This window comes from Rana temporaria, chromosome 1 (genome assembly GCF_905171775.1).
Source record: "Rana temporaria chromosome 1, aRanTem1.1, whole genome shotgun sequence".
Classification (NCBI taxonomy): Eukaryota; Metazoa; Chordata; class Amphibia; order Anura; family Ranidae; genus Rana; species Rana temporaria.
This window is the reverse complement of record NC_053489.1, coordinates 410,166,485-410,180,696: the sequence shown is the minus strand read 5'-3', so window position 1 is coordinate 410,180,696 and position 14,212 is coordinate 410,166,485. Positions and strand designations below refer to the sequence as shown.

The 14,212-nt window shown below is 43.8% G+C and overlaps 1 protein-coding gene across 2 annotated transcripts in view; it reads left to right on the top strand.

Annotated features, from left to right (window-relative positions):
- LOC120913924 (neuronal acetylcholine receptor subunit alpha-7-like) overlaps positions 1-14,212 on the top strand; it is a 252,605-nt gene that overhangs the window by 130,526 nt on the left and 107,867 nt on the right. Inside the window, exons 5-6 of one of the 2 annotated variants that reach the window (XM_040324284.1) lie at positions 10,252-10,331; positions 11,834-12,001. In XM_040324284.1, the coding sequence (XP_040180218.1) occupies positions 10,252-10,331; positions 11,834-12,001 (248 nt within the window). The remainder of the gene's footprint in view (positions 1-10,251; positions 10,332-11,833; positions 12,002-14,212) is intronic. The other variant, XM_040324290.1, reaches the window with a different exon arrangement.

The window sequence follows — 14,212 nt, the reverse complement described above, 5'->3', positions numbered from 1 at the left end:
TGTATATCCGCTTTAAAGAGGCTGTGATGAGTCTGGTGTGGGCCTTTTTAAAGAACATCAGATGTTTTTACTCTCTCTCTAGACTACATGAGAAATTAACAGGGGGCAGCCTCACTGCAAGGGATTATTTTCAAGTTTTCTGGAGTTGGGTTTAAAGTGGTTCTGAAGCTAAAAGGTTTTATACCTTAATTCATTACCAGCATTCAGGTAAACAAAACTTCCACTAGTTGTTAACTCCCACCCCCCTCCCTAAACACTTGCCTGAGTTTAAACCTGTGCCTGTCTACAGCAGCGCTAGTTATCTCTCCCTGCTCTCACAGGCACAGAGACAGCAGAGTGAGCCATTGGCTCCTGCTGCTGTCAATCAAATCCTGTGAGGAAGGAGGGGGGGCAGGACAGAACCACGCTGTTTGTGTCTATGGATACACACAGCCCAGCTTTGGGATATACCCTCACAAGTGTTATGGGGCACTCGGATAAAAGGAGGAACCAAGATCACCCTTGGAAAGGAGGAAAGAGGGCCACTCTGTGCAAAAACATTGCACAGATTAGATAAGCATACATCTCTTGTTTTATTTTAGGTAAAACCTAAGCTGGAGGGGGGGCCTTTTTTTCAAAGGGGGTTGCTTTGGGCCCCCAACAGTGACAGGGCCCTGGGCAGCTTCCCCGTTTGCCCTGTGGTAAAGACGGCCCTGCCCACAGTTGATCCAGAGCAAGGCAAAAAAACACCAGCAAAGCATGATCCAATTTGCTACAGCAGGGGAAAAAAATTCCTTCTTGATCCCCCGAGAGGCAATCGGATTTACCCTGGATCAACTTTACCCATAATATCAGTACCCAATTATATTATGTACATTTAGGACAGAATCCAGGCCTATTTCAAGCAATCCACTGAGCTAGGCAGAACCACCTCTGGAGGGAGTCCACTCCACATTCTCACAGCTCCTACTGTGAATAACCCTTCTGTATTCAGAGATTAAATCTCTTTTCCTCTCAGCGTAGAGTGCCCTCTTGTCCTCTGTGCTAACTCCACACCAAGTTCACTATATGGACCCCTTATATATTGTACATGTTAATCATATCCCTTTTAATCTCCTCTTCTCAAGAGAGAATAAGCGAGAATAAGCAAAGTTCATTGGAGAACCTGCTTTTGACAAGCCTGATAGGGCTGACCCGCCAGGTCTGAAAAGGTGGCTGTGAGAAGGGGCTTGCTAGTAATGGGACCGCGACCGGGTCAGGGAGGGCCCTGGCTTGGTGTACTTCCAGAACTATAACTTTGGTCTGGACATCAGACTTCTGGGGATAAAGAGAAGACCAAGGAGTTCAGCTAGGAAATGGCCCCAGAGATGGACTGCAGGGATGCCCATTGGTCGCTGGGCCCTGCAAAGGCTGGTGGCGGGAAGAGGAGCCTGAAGATCTCTGCCTTCCTGGCCATAGTGGGGTAAGGAATGCCCTTGCATCTCAGCTTTGTTGTGAAATTAGGGATGGTCCATCCTCTGAGGGACTGCACGTTGCTGCTTTCTGAGCCTGCAGAGGGTGACAAAGGGGCAGGTGTGAAGTCATCACTGCCGGCCTGCAACATTGCTCCGGCTATAAGACAAACAAGGGGGTGCATGTGTTAAGAAGAGGCATATCAGTAGGATAGTGAGTGGAGTTTGATACAGAAACTTGGATATGATGAAAAAGGAGAAGTACAGGGTAAGAAACGACAGGCGCAGGGAGGAGCCGACTGGATTCTATTGTGTAGAGCTCTGTAGAGTGAAAATTTTGAAAACTCTAAAGAGTGCATAGCAACCGATGTGAGCCAGGAAGTGACTGGCCAGGTAACCAATGCTCGGGTGCCTGTTGGTGCCTGTCTGTGCTGAGCACAAACCTATAGACCAGAGCCCCAGGGTGTACTGGGGCAAACAGCTGCAGTCTGGTACGGCCTATGTAGGAATGCTGTGGTCTGTAGTCTGTGACATACTGTATGCTCGGCCTGCTAATGCTTGCACTGTCAGCAAGCTCAACGTATTAGCGACCTTGTCTGTGGAGGTGAAGGGTCGCACTTTGAAAACAGAGTGCAACGCAGAGACACATGTGACAGTAACTAATGCCTGATGATCATGTCAAATTGTGTACGTGAAGTAAACAAATAGTTAAAGAGTGCTGCAGGATAATGTGACAGAGGAACCTGTGAACTAAACACCTGACTGACGCCCTAATAGCAAGGTCCTGGTAGGGATCAAAACTCAGTCGAACCGGAAAACCTGTAGCGAGGGTGACATAAGTGTAATATATATTTTCCTTTTACCTGCAACAAACTGTCCCCCCTGCTATTCAACTGGCCCTGGTGAAGATGAGATCCTCTTTTTTTTTGGGGGGGGGGGGGAATAACGTCCAACCTGGTGCAGGATGGAACCTGAACTTAAAGAAACAAAAGACAAGATGCGCCAATCTAAGTGCAGTGAGCCATAATTTAATAATTAAATAAATAAAAGACAATAGAATGGCTACTCACAAAAGGAGAATTAACACAGGCAATAAATGAGATGCAAGCCTGGAGTCACCATGGTGTTGTCATCTGTAGGGATCCATGTCCAGGGCAGCTGCACGCTGAGAATGTTACACACAGGGATCAGGAAACCAGTAGAGACGATGAGATGCGGCGTGCGTTCCACTGTGGGGCGCAGCGTGCCGTCGTCGCACCGGAAGTGACGTGGAAGTCCAGGCCAGCCAATCGGATAACGCGTTTCACAGAATCAGCTGTTTCGTCAGATCCATACTGAAAAACTGTTTCCCACATCCTCTGACAAAGTGATTATTGCAGCCATATGCCACGCATGTCATTGGCATACTTGTTCGTACTCACCGATGCCATGTAAAATAGGCAGATTATCACACAAAAAAAACGTTCTGAGCTTCTTTGACCGAAGGGTGAAAATGCGATAAACATACAGCAGTAAGGAATTTCATGTACCGAACTACATAACGGGGGATTCCGCGTAATTATTAAGTCTGGTATTAGGGCAGTTCAAGTCCTGCTCCAGATACATCTATTTGCATCAATTTTTTGGGTGATAATCTGCCTATTTTACATGGCATCGGTGAGTACGAACAAGTATGCCAATGACATGCATGGCATATGGCTGCAATAATCACTTTGTCAGAGGATGTGGGAAACAGTTTTTCAGTATGGATCTGACGAAACAGCTGACGCTGTGAAACGCGTTATCCGATTGGCTGGCCTGGACTTCCACGTCACTTCCGGTGCGACGACGGCACGCTGTGCCCCACAGTGGAACGCACGCCGCATCTCATCGTCTCTACTGGTTTCCTGATCCCTGTGTGTGTAACATTCTCAGCGTGCAGCTGCCCTGGACATGGATCCCTACAGATGACGACACCATAGTGACTCCAGGCTTGCATCTCATTCATTGCCTGTGTTAATTCTTCTTTTGTGAGTAGCCATTCTATTGTCTTTTATTTATTTAATTATTAAATTATGGCGCATCTTGTCTTTTGTTTCTTTGATTCCTTCAGAAGTCTGCTTCTGCTTCAGGTGCTGCCGCCAAGTGTCTCCTACAGCCACCATTATATACTGACAATCAGGACTTTTTTGGACACTAGCCCTCATCTTTTTCAAGTTTTTCTAGATGGACTTTATTTGATAATAACTTTATACACCTCTTCTATTTTTGTATGCTTTATTGGATCGTGCGCCATATACCATTTTCTTTACATGAAACCTGAACTTGACTGACCTAAGGAAGAAATGAGAGAGAAAACGATGAGTGACTCGCATGCCACTGGAGATGAATGGCCAGTTTAAGTGCCACTAAATGACGTGTGGCTGATTGTGTCCCACTGGGACTCTGCTTGTAATGATTGCAAGAAGTTGTGCTTGTATGCACACTTAAGTTTGTGCAGCCAGCTGTTTGTGCTGCTAGAGATGTGGTTGCAAGTATTGCAAGTGTCTCTACGATTTGCAAGTGTCTATGCTGCAGGAGACGTGGTTACATGGATTGCAAGTAGCAAAAGTGGCCTTTTTGGCAGGCAAAAAAAAAGATAAAAGAATTTAAATATTTAGGACTAAAACTGTAACCCTAACCGGTTGTGGCTGTGGGTTTATTGTGTGAGTAAATTAATTTAATACGAATTGTAGTACCGCAGGGATGCTAGACTCGAAACGGATTGTAACGGGTATGGAAAAAGGACCTGATACAAATCGGTTGTAGGGTAGGACATGAAACTGGTACAAAAACATTGTGTATAGTGTAAGTGATACGAATCGTTGTGCCGCTGATGCAACTGGACTCGAATCGGACTACGATGAACGAATGGATCCGATCTGAATCGGTTGTTAGGGTAGATGCCTAAGTAGAGTAAATGAGGTAGGCCAAAGCGAAATGGTAGGTAGGGTAAAAGACACAATCCTATGCAAATAGTGTGCAAAGCGTCTGATGCAAAACCATTGTGCCGCCAAAGCGAATAGGTTTGAATTGGACTGTAGTGGGTGTGCTATGTATCCGAATGAATCAGTTGTAGAGTGTATGAAATGACTCCGATAAGAATCAGACTGTGGAGAGTTTTTAGGGTTCTGCACCCTACTCTAAAACTGAACACATACCAACCACCCAGCCCCCCAGGCTAATCAAAGTGCAGACAAGGCACCAGGTGGGTCTATTTACCACCTCAATCAGCCACAGAACCTGTGCAATCATTAAATGTTAATCTCCAATGGATGAGACCGCGACCCCATAGACAGTGAATCCTACAACCAGCGAAGCCTATGTTAAGTGATATCGGACAACGACCGACAGCGTCTCTAAAGGCTTAGATCTGCGACAGAATCGTATGCTGTGGATGGGATGATACCCAAGGCAGAGGGAACCTACGAATCTACTACGCCTGTGCTGAATAATGTCGGGACACGACCGACAACAAGTCGGAGGCAGCTAACTATGAAAAGGGGTGCAGGGTAAGAAACCTAATGAATCGCAACATTATACGAAAGGTTTGAATCCTACCTGTGGCAGCGAGCGAGAACTGCAGACGAAGACCAGGAACAGAGAAGCCGAAACACACTTGTAAGCAAATGTACAGACTTACAAGCACAAAGTGAGTGGGGGAAGAGTCGGCCCAGTGACGTGTAGCATCCCGCACTGGAACCGACAAGGATCATGGGCGAGTGGGCTGCTTAAATACCCCCCGACACCTCCCATAAATTCAGACTGCGGACACGGTACAGGACAGAGGCTGCAGATATGGTACATGACAGAGGCTGTGGACATGGTACAGGACAGAGGCTATGGATATGGTACAGGTCAGAGGCTGTGGACATGGTACAGGACAGAGGCTGTGTACATGGTACAGATGTCAGAGGCCGTGGACATGGTACCGATGTCAGAGGCTGCGGACATGGTACAGATGTCAGAGGCTGTGGAGGGGACTTACTGCGCGCCACCACTGAGACCTTACAAAGTGCCACTGCTGCCTTACATTCAAAAATGGAGCTGCCCAGCACCAATATGTCACTGCACATGCGCCCACCTGTCTGAAAATGACAGAATGTGTATGAGCTTGCCCGAGCGGTGGTGGCGCATGCTCAGAGCACACTCAAGCCCCCTCATCATACCATACAGGGTTAATGTTCCTTTATGGTGTGTGATGAAGCTGAGGTTTTAGTGGAGGAAGAGAGCAGGGCAGCTGGCCAGAGCATGAAAACAGGTAGGTGAAAGAGGCCCCTCTCTCCCCACACACACTGCAAGATTGGACTTCATTTTCATTTCCTGGAGCTGGGCTATATTGTGACACCACATCCATTGCTGTTAATGCTCAAATTCCTGAATATGTTAGAAATATACTGGGACTTTTCAGGTGCTACAAACCTGAAAAGTCCCAGTATATTCCTAACATATTCAGGAATTTTACTTTAAAGGGGTTGTAAAGGTACACGTTTTTTATTCTATGCATTAAGGTGAAAAAACTTTAGAGGATTAGCGGCCCCCCAGCCCCCCATTTACTTACCTGACCCCTCGAAAGTCCCGCACCATGAATGCGCTGGCTTCTCGGCCGGGCTTCTCAGCTCATTCATTGGTTGATTGAAAGCAGCGTAGCCATTGGCTTGCGCTACTGTCAATTACATCCAATGATGTAGCGCACCGGGGGGTGGGGCCAAGTGATACAGTGATCAGCTGTATCACGGTAGCGAGCCCGCAAAAACTAACCACCATGCAAGCTCGCATGAAGGTGGTTAGTTTTTGCGGGAAGGAGCCGAAACAGCCACGAGGGACACCAGAAGACCAGGTTCGGGGCCACTCTGTGCAAAACGAGCTGCCCAGTGGAGGTAAGTATGACATATTTGTTATTTTAAAAAAAAATGTTTTACCTTTACAACCCCTTTAACTTTCACCATAACTGTCCTGCCAACGTACAGGACAAGTTTTTCAGCACAGATTTGTACAGTGTGGAAGGTAGAACAATTGTGACTGCTTGAGAGAGCTCTGGTGACTATTTTATGGGTAGCAATGGTTGCTACTGTATTGTCCTGCTTGTCTGACCTTCCCTGGTAGGGGGAGACTCGGGTGCTGACACAAAGTCAGTTAGAGATCGAGTTTCTTCTTTCTGGACATTACTCTGCATGTTCACAACCTGCTCCTCCCTTGTCCATGTACACTAGGGGTATCTTATCTGAGCTGTGACAATGTCCAGGCTCCTAGGGTCCCACTCCTCCCTCGCTCAGCCCTGTTACAGTTCAGTGTTCAATGTGCGCTAGTTGTCAGTGTTGACATTTCATATCCTTCCTCCAGCTAGCTCCTCTCCTGCTCAGGACTCTGAATTGGCACCACAAATTCAGCTTCTCTGGAGCCAATGAAATTTAAACACAGTTGTTCTTAACCCTGGTTATTAATGAACATTTTTTTTTGCAGTGATATAACTGTTACCCTTCATTATTTAGTTCATTATTTACATAAGCAGGAGCCTACAGTCCTACAGTCCTACAGTTAAAACTGTATAAACTGCTTATAGCAGACTTTTTTTTGTTGAACAGGTATTTTGGAATAGTGCACAGAGACAACAGTCAATCCTCCATACAAGCCACAGAGAGAATTTGCTTTACCTTTTAATCTATTTATCTTCTAAAACAAACTGCTCGGCTAAACCCAATGGTTTGACATGGTATTGTCAATGGAATGGCATGGTATGTGAGTGCCAGATTGACAGTTGCCAATTATTGCTGATTTTGGAGGACTTGATAATGCACCTACTTTTCATTACCTGGGCTGGGTGTTTTTGTGTAGGTCACGCCTGTTTAGGGTGACAGTTGTGAGATAAATTATGGATTTTTATGTCTAGGGATTTTACAGATGTCTCATATCGAAGGGTTTGTGTGTCTCTTGTGTTGCCTGTGTGGAAAGGATTTTGCAATGTCCTGGTTGTCACCTATCAGGGATGTCTGCAGATCACCGTTGTAATTTGCCCTGTGGGATGCAGTTTCATCACCTGTCTGGGGAGCTGTATGAGTGACAGGTATCACGTGTCTGGAGGTTGTGCAGGATGTGAGTATAATTTTATCTGTGTGTAGCTATGACTCCCTAAGGAGCTTCTAGAATGTTTTTTTTTCAATCCTGCCCAGTGATGACTTGCCCCTAACTGGATCTGACAACTCACTTACATACCAGTACTAATAAAATAGACTATATTTAAGCAGGAATAAGCTCTACAAGAGAGGTTCAGCTTAAACAGATGTAACAATGTTATGGCTAATGCAATTTCAAAAACGAAAACAATCATAAGGGTAACAGGTAAATGTTCTTTATCCCAGGTACCTGTGTAACAGACCTGCCAAGACGCAATAGATGAGCAAAAAAAAATTAACAGCAGTAACTACAATAAATATCAGATAGTTCAACAGTACAAATAGCAGTAAAGCCTATCTACTGTGTACAATCCATTTGCAACTACTGGCTAGTGGAAGAATAAACCAATCTGATAGTGGTGGGACCCTTATGCCCCGTACACACGTGCGGGATTTCCGACTGGAAAAGTTCCCGAGGGGAAAGCCGAGAACCTGCTCGGTTCAGTCTTTCCCCTACACATGGTCGGTTTTCCCAACAGGAAAACTGTGATTGAGCTTTGGCCAGGAATCCCGGCCGTGTGTATGCTCCATCGCAGTTTTTCCCATAGGAAAAATGCCAAAAACCACCGGGCAAAAGTCCGCCGATTTTCCAGGCAGGAAAAAAGAGAACTGGTTCTTTTATTTTGTCTGGCGGTTTTTAGGCATACACACTGCCGGGATTCCCGGCCAAAAGCTCTCCTCACAGTTTTCCCGTTGGGAAAACTGATCGTGGTACGAAGCATAAAATTTGAATAGGAGTGATCACCCTTAAAACAAGGGTACCTGTAATCTGCAAACAAGAGAAATGTGATGCAATCTCCTCTGACAGAGCTCTACTGGTGGCAGCAAAGCTTCAATGTTAGCAAACCAGTACAATACACAGTGGTAGACAAAAGTCCACCAATGCTGCGTAGATGTCTTCCTGACATTAGTCTGCCCCCTGAGATCAATCCATTTATTGCTCCATTGCTTACTATTTCTGCAAGAACTCCTAACAGGGATCTCGATCCATGTGTATGTGCTCTGGTGGGCTTACTGATATGCAGTACAACTTAGGTCATCCACTGGATTGCTTTATTCTGTCTGAAACTACTTTATATGTACTACTGTCATTGCAATTGGCTTCACTATAAGCTTTAACCATAGAATGGGGTGATGCCATCCTGCTGTACCGCCACCTTATAAACTGTTACATTCTGCTGCAGAAACTATGATGTGGTGGGTTGAATGACTTACCACAAATAATATCCAACACTCTGGGTTATGCATATATAGCTAGATTCAGTAAGAGTTAGGTCGGCGTATCAGTAGATACGCCGACCTAACTCAGAATCTGCGCCGACCTATGTTTAAATGTATTCTCAAACAGAGATACGCTTAAACATATCTAAGATACGACGGCTTGCACCGTCCTATCTTAGGTTGCAATATTGAGGCTGGCCGCTAGGTGGTGCTTCCATTGCGGTCGGCGTAGAATATGTAAATCAGTAGATATGCCTATTCACGAACGTACGTCCGGCCGCCGCAGTACATTTACGCCGTTTCCGTAACGCATTACAGGCCTAAAGTTATTCAATCAAATAGATGGAATAGTAATGTTAAGTATGGCCGCCGTTCCCGCGTCGAAATTCGAAATTTTTACGTCGTTTGTGTAAGTCGTCCGTGAATAGGGATTTACGTCGTTTACGTCCACGTCTAAATCAATAGGCCCGTGCGGCGGACTTAGCCGCAATGCACACCGGGAAATGTAGGCGCACGGCGCATTCGCAGTTCAAAAAAAACGTCAGGTCAAGCCCCATTAACATAAAACACGTCCCCTCAGCTAAATTTGAATTAGGCGCCCTTACGCCCGCCCGCTGTAGGTTACACCACCTTACCTTACAGGCAAGTACTTTGAGAATCATGTACTTGCCTCGCTAACTTACGGCGGCGTAGCTTAAATGCCTAAGCTACGCCGCCTTAAAGTTGCGGCCATCTACGTGAATCTGGCTAATAGTAACTTGGAACTTATTTGTTAACTTTGGGATATTTTTGTTGTTGTGGTGGGGACTCTTCATTTAATTTACCACAGTAAAGAGTGTGGCTCTGATGAATCGACTACTTTTGTATAATAAGCTCTTTTTGTCTATATTATGGCAAATCTTTTCTCATATTCTCATATTTAGGATTTCATGCCTAAAAGTAATGTAACATAAGAACTATCAACTACGATTTCATAATTTCTAAAATATTTTGTTGGGGCCCAGGAATATTCTATGTGTGTGGTTTTATCCTTATCCAGGAAATGTACTTAACACATATTATAAAAAGCTATAAATTATGAAATTTGTGTCCCTATATCTCATGATGGTACCTGACAAGTAATTAGCTGTTTATTAGTCTATATCAGTGTTTCTCAACTCCAGTCCTCAAGGCGCCCCAACAGGTCATGTTTTCAGGATTTCCCTCAGATCAAATGGCTGTGGTAATTACTAAGGCAGTAAAAATGATTTAATCACCTGTGCAAAATAATGGAAAGCCTGAAAACATGACCTGTTGGGGCGCCTTGAGGACTGGAGTTGAGAAACACTGGTCTATATCACTCAGCATCGGCATATTGCCCCTAATCGCTACCACTGTCCTTTAACTCCTTTTCTCTGTTTGTGTTTCAGTGCAGATGAAAGATTTGATGCAACTTTTCATACTAATGTCTTGGTCAACTCTACTGGTGCCTGCCAATATATTCCACCAGGTCAGTGTTAATCTTTAGCCCCCACAAAACAAACTTTAACTTCATTGGACTAATTTTTAAATCTCAGGGTTTTTTTGTTTTGTTTTTTAATCATGTAAAATGTTTAGCAAGGGAACCTTAAAGCAAACCTGTCATCGGGGGAAGCATGGACACTGCCATACCTGGCCTCTCTTCCTGAAAATGCTAGTTGTTAGGGTGCAGTGCCAGGAAAAGCTTCATCAGCACTCAAGGTTTTCACTCTGACATACCTGATTGGCTTATGCTAAGTCAGGATTCTGAGGGACCTCTCTTGTTCACTGTCTTCTTGAGTGTATACAGGATTTTCAGACACATAGGCCCTGTACACACGATCAGTCCAAACTGATGAAAACGGAATGAGGTTCAGTTTCATCAGTCCAAACCTACCGTGTGTATGGCCCATCAGACTTTTGTACTTCAGTCCAAAGTTTTAGAACTTGCTTTAAAATCGGACTGATGGACTGATGACCGATCGGTCAAAACCGATGGTTAGTACGCAAAAGCATTGGTTCAAAACCTGTGCATGCTCAGAATTAAGTCGACGCATGCTTGGAAGCATTGAACTTCGTTTTTTTCAGCACGTAGTTGTGTTTTACGTCACCGCGTTAGACTCGATCGGATTTTGAACTGATGGTGTGTAGGCACATCAGACCATCAGACCATCAGTCCATCAGACCATCAGTCCGTTTTCATCAGTTTGGACTGATCGTGTGTACAAGGCCTTAGGGACAATGCAATCTGAACCCTGCTGACCATACACAACCCGCAACCCAAATCACAGTAAAGCTGGAGCTTCCTGGATGCTTTGGGCCAGATTCACATACATTTGCGGCCGTGTAACGTAACCCGTTTACGTTACACCGCCGCAAGTTTCCAGTTTTAGTGCCCGATCCACAAAGCACTTACCTGGAAACTTGCGTCGGTGTATCGTAAATAGTTCCGGCACAAGGTGGGCCAATTCAAATGAGCGTGTGCCATTTAAATTAGGCGTGCTCCCGGACCTACTGCGCATGCTCTGTTTCGGAATTCCCGCCGTGCTTTGTGTGCAGTGACGTAATTTTTTCGAACGGATCTTATGGATATCTATGCGTAACTGATTCTATGAATCAGTCGCATAGATACTCTGAGAGATACGACGGAGTATCTGAGATACTCCGTCGTATCTCGACTGTGAATCTGGCCCCTTGTGCCTTAGTGTACATGTATCACTCACTATGGTCCCAGAACTACCAATCTGCTCCTAGCTTCCTTGGTCTCAGTGCAGTTTTTGACCCTACTTCCTCCAAGATCCCTGTTCTTTTGAGTTGCTCATAGAGGATATAACTTGAAAACTTCAAAAGCTATACACTTCCTTTTTAATTATAAATGCTGAGTTGACAAACAGTGTTACTTATGAATCTTAAGCACCATGTTAATAGTAAAACGATTACAATGATAATAACTCAATACAATAACTTAACTTATCTTAACTTACATTTTTTCAGGAATTTTAAAGAGCACATGCTATATAGATGTGCGGTGGTTTCCTTTTGATGTGCAAAAGTGCAAATTAAAATTTGGATCTTGGACTCATAATGGATGGCTACTTGACTTGCAAATGTTGGAAGCGGATATTTCAAATTACATTTCTAATGGAGAATGGGATCTAGTAGGTGAGAAAGCTGAACAAAGCCTTTTTTTAATTAAGATAACGTAACACATACTTAAGTAGCTAAGAGGATGTTGTACCTTTTCAATATTTGTTGCTTTTGGGTCAACTTACCTGCAGCTATTTGGCATTGTCATCATTAGGAATTATACAGACCAGTGGCGGCTGGTGCGCAATTTTCTTGGCCAGCCAACCTACCACATAACTCAACCCCAAACCCCCCTCCGGCGCTCGCTCGATCAATCATTGCCCCAGGCGCTTGATCGATTGCATGTCGCCTGCCAGGCCCCCCGCCAGCTGGCATTTTTACACCATCTAGGTGGCGGCTTTGTCCCCTGTATCTCCTCTCAAGTCACAGAGGTTATTTTTCCTCCTGGCCAATCAGGAGTAAGGACTAATGGCCAATTGGTTCCCAGGGTCCCGCTTCCTGATTGCCTAGGAGTATCACACCACTGGGTGGGCTTGGGGCGCAGCGCTCTTTGTCCCGAGCTCACCCTTTTTAAAGCCAATTAGAGCATCTGGGTCTACTGTAATCATGTACTTCTAAACAAAAAAAACATTGGAATCCATGCGTTCAGCACCCTGCATGTAGATTAGGGGCTGGGCAAATGGATTAGGGGGGCGGCGCCCCTGTGCCACTAATGGATGGGCCGCCACTGATACAGACACAACATTTGCTTATGGTTACAAGCAAAGTTCTGCCATTGTCTGAAAGAGACAAAAGATACTTCAAGGGTCTGTTCATAAATACAGGCAAGAAGGAAAGATATAATAGATACTGTAATAGGTAATTGTTGTTATTGAGAGAGTTGATAGTTTCATTGCCTTGTCCACATTTGATATTTTTCAAGATCAAGCTGATTCCAAGCTTAAAAGCTGTCCATACATTAAACTATTTTCTTATTCAATTTCTTTTATATTTACCTTCAACTATGTAGTGCAAGGGCCTGCCTGATTGCATACAAATTGAAAGTGTTTAGGTTTGACCTCATATTATATGGTTTTGGTAAATGCAAAGGAACATTGTACAAGAACATTGTATAATGTATGGCCAACCTAAGGATTTCATAGAATCTTATCTGATCTGCTGTCTACCTGGTAATTCGAGCATAATATAAAAGAGAAATTAGTTTTAAAATATAAAATAAATAAAAAATAAAATAAAGTTTCCTTCTTTTTTTTTTTTTTTCCTTCTTTTAATAGGCTGATACTGGTTCATGTTAATGTATAAAAAATACGTCTCTCTTGTTATTCTAACTTGAATTTATGGTGAATTAATTTTAGTTCATTATTACTATATTTCCTTGTGCTTTCATTTGTTTTTATAACTGGGCAGATAATGTTCCAGGATTTCTTTTACCTTTGACACACATTTAAGTCAATGCATATACATTTACAAACCCAGATTTCCTTGAATGCATGTTTAAATTTCTATACACTTCATAGCATTGATTTGAAATGTAACCGAAACCCTTTTAGCACCATCTGTCATTTAGAGCCTAATTCCTCAAGAGAAGGAAGGAGATACTTTTCACATAACCTATTTTAAGCTGTTGAACACTGATTTCCATCAACATATATACAGTAAGAAACTGAGCTGTATAGAAAGATCTCCTATATTATGTATACACAATTGTATGTGTATTGCCTTTAGAATGATCTTTTTAGCATTAAGAATTTTGGCAGGAGTGTTGATGATGTATTAGAAAATGTGATTTTGATAAAGTTTAGGTAACACTAAAACATAGAGCTGAGAGGAGTTTATTGTGTTGGTAAACATACCTCTATATCTGGTCAAACAGATACTACATAAAAAATACCTACAGAAGTTCAGATTAAGGCCAATGTGTGCTATTGATGTGAATATATGATTATCGTCTCCAATGACAGATTCTGCTGTTTTTATTCCACCCTACTTCCTCAAAGCTGATCTCCCAGAAGCTAAACACCCAGCTGAAATACTTACACTGGAAATGTTTAATCTCTCAAAGCATCTGCAATTATTTGCAGCCCATTTTGGTCCAGGCCATGCTGACAAACAGTACTGATGTGCGACATCCACTGTAGCATTGGTCAAGATATCAACACAGTGGGAGCATACAGATGACGGCAACCCTCTGATCACTCTCCTTTCTCATCCAGTACTGTCAATATATGCATGGATAGTCACTAGGAAAGGAAAAATACAGAATGCTACACACCGAGCCTTGCCATT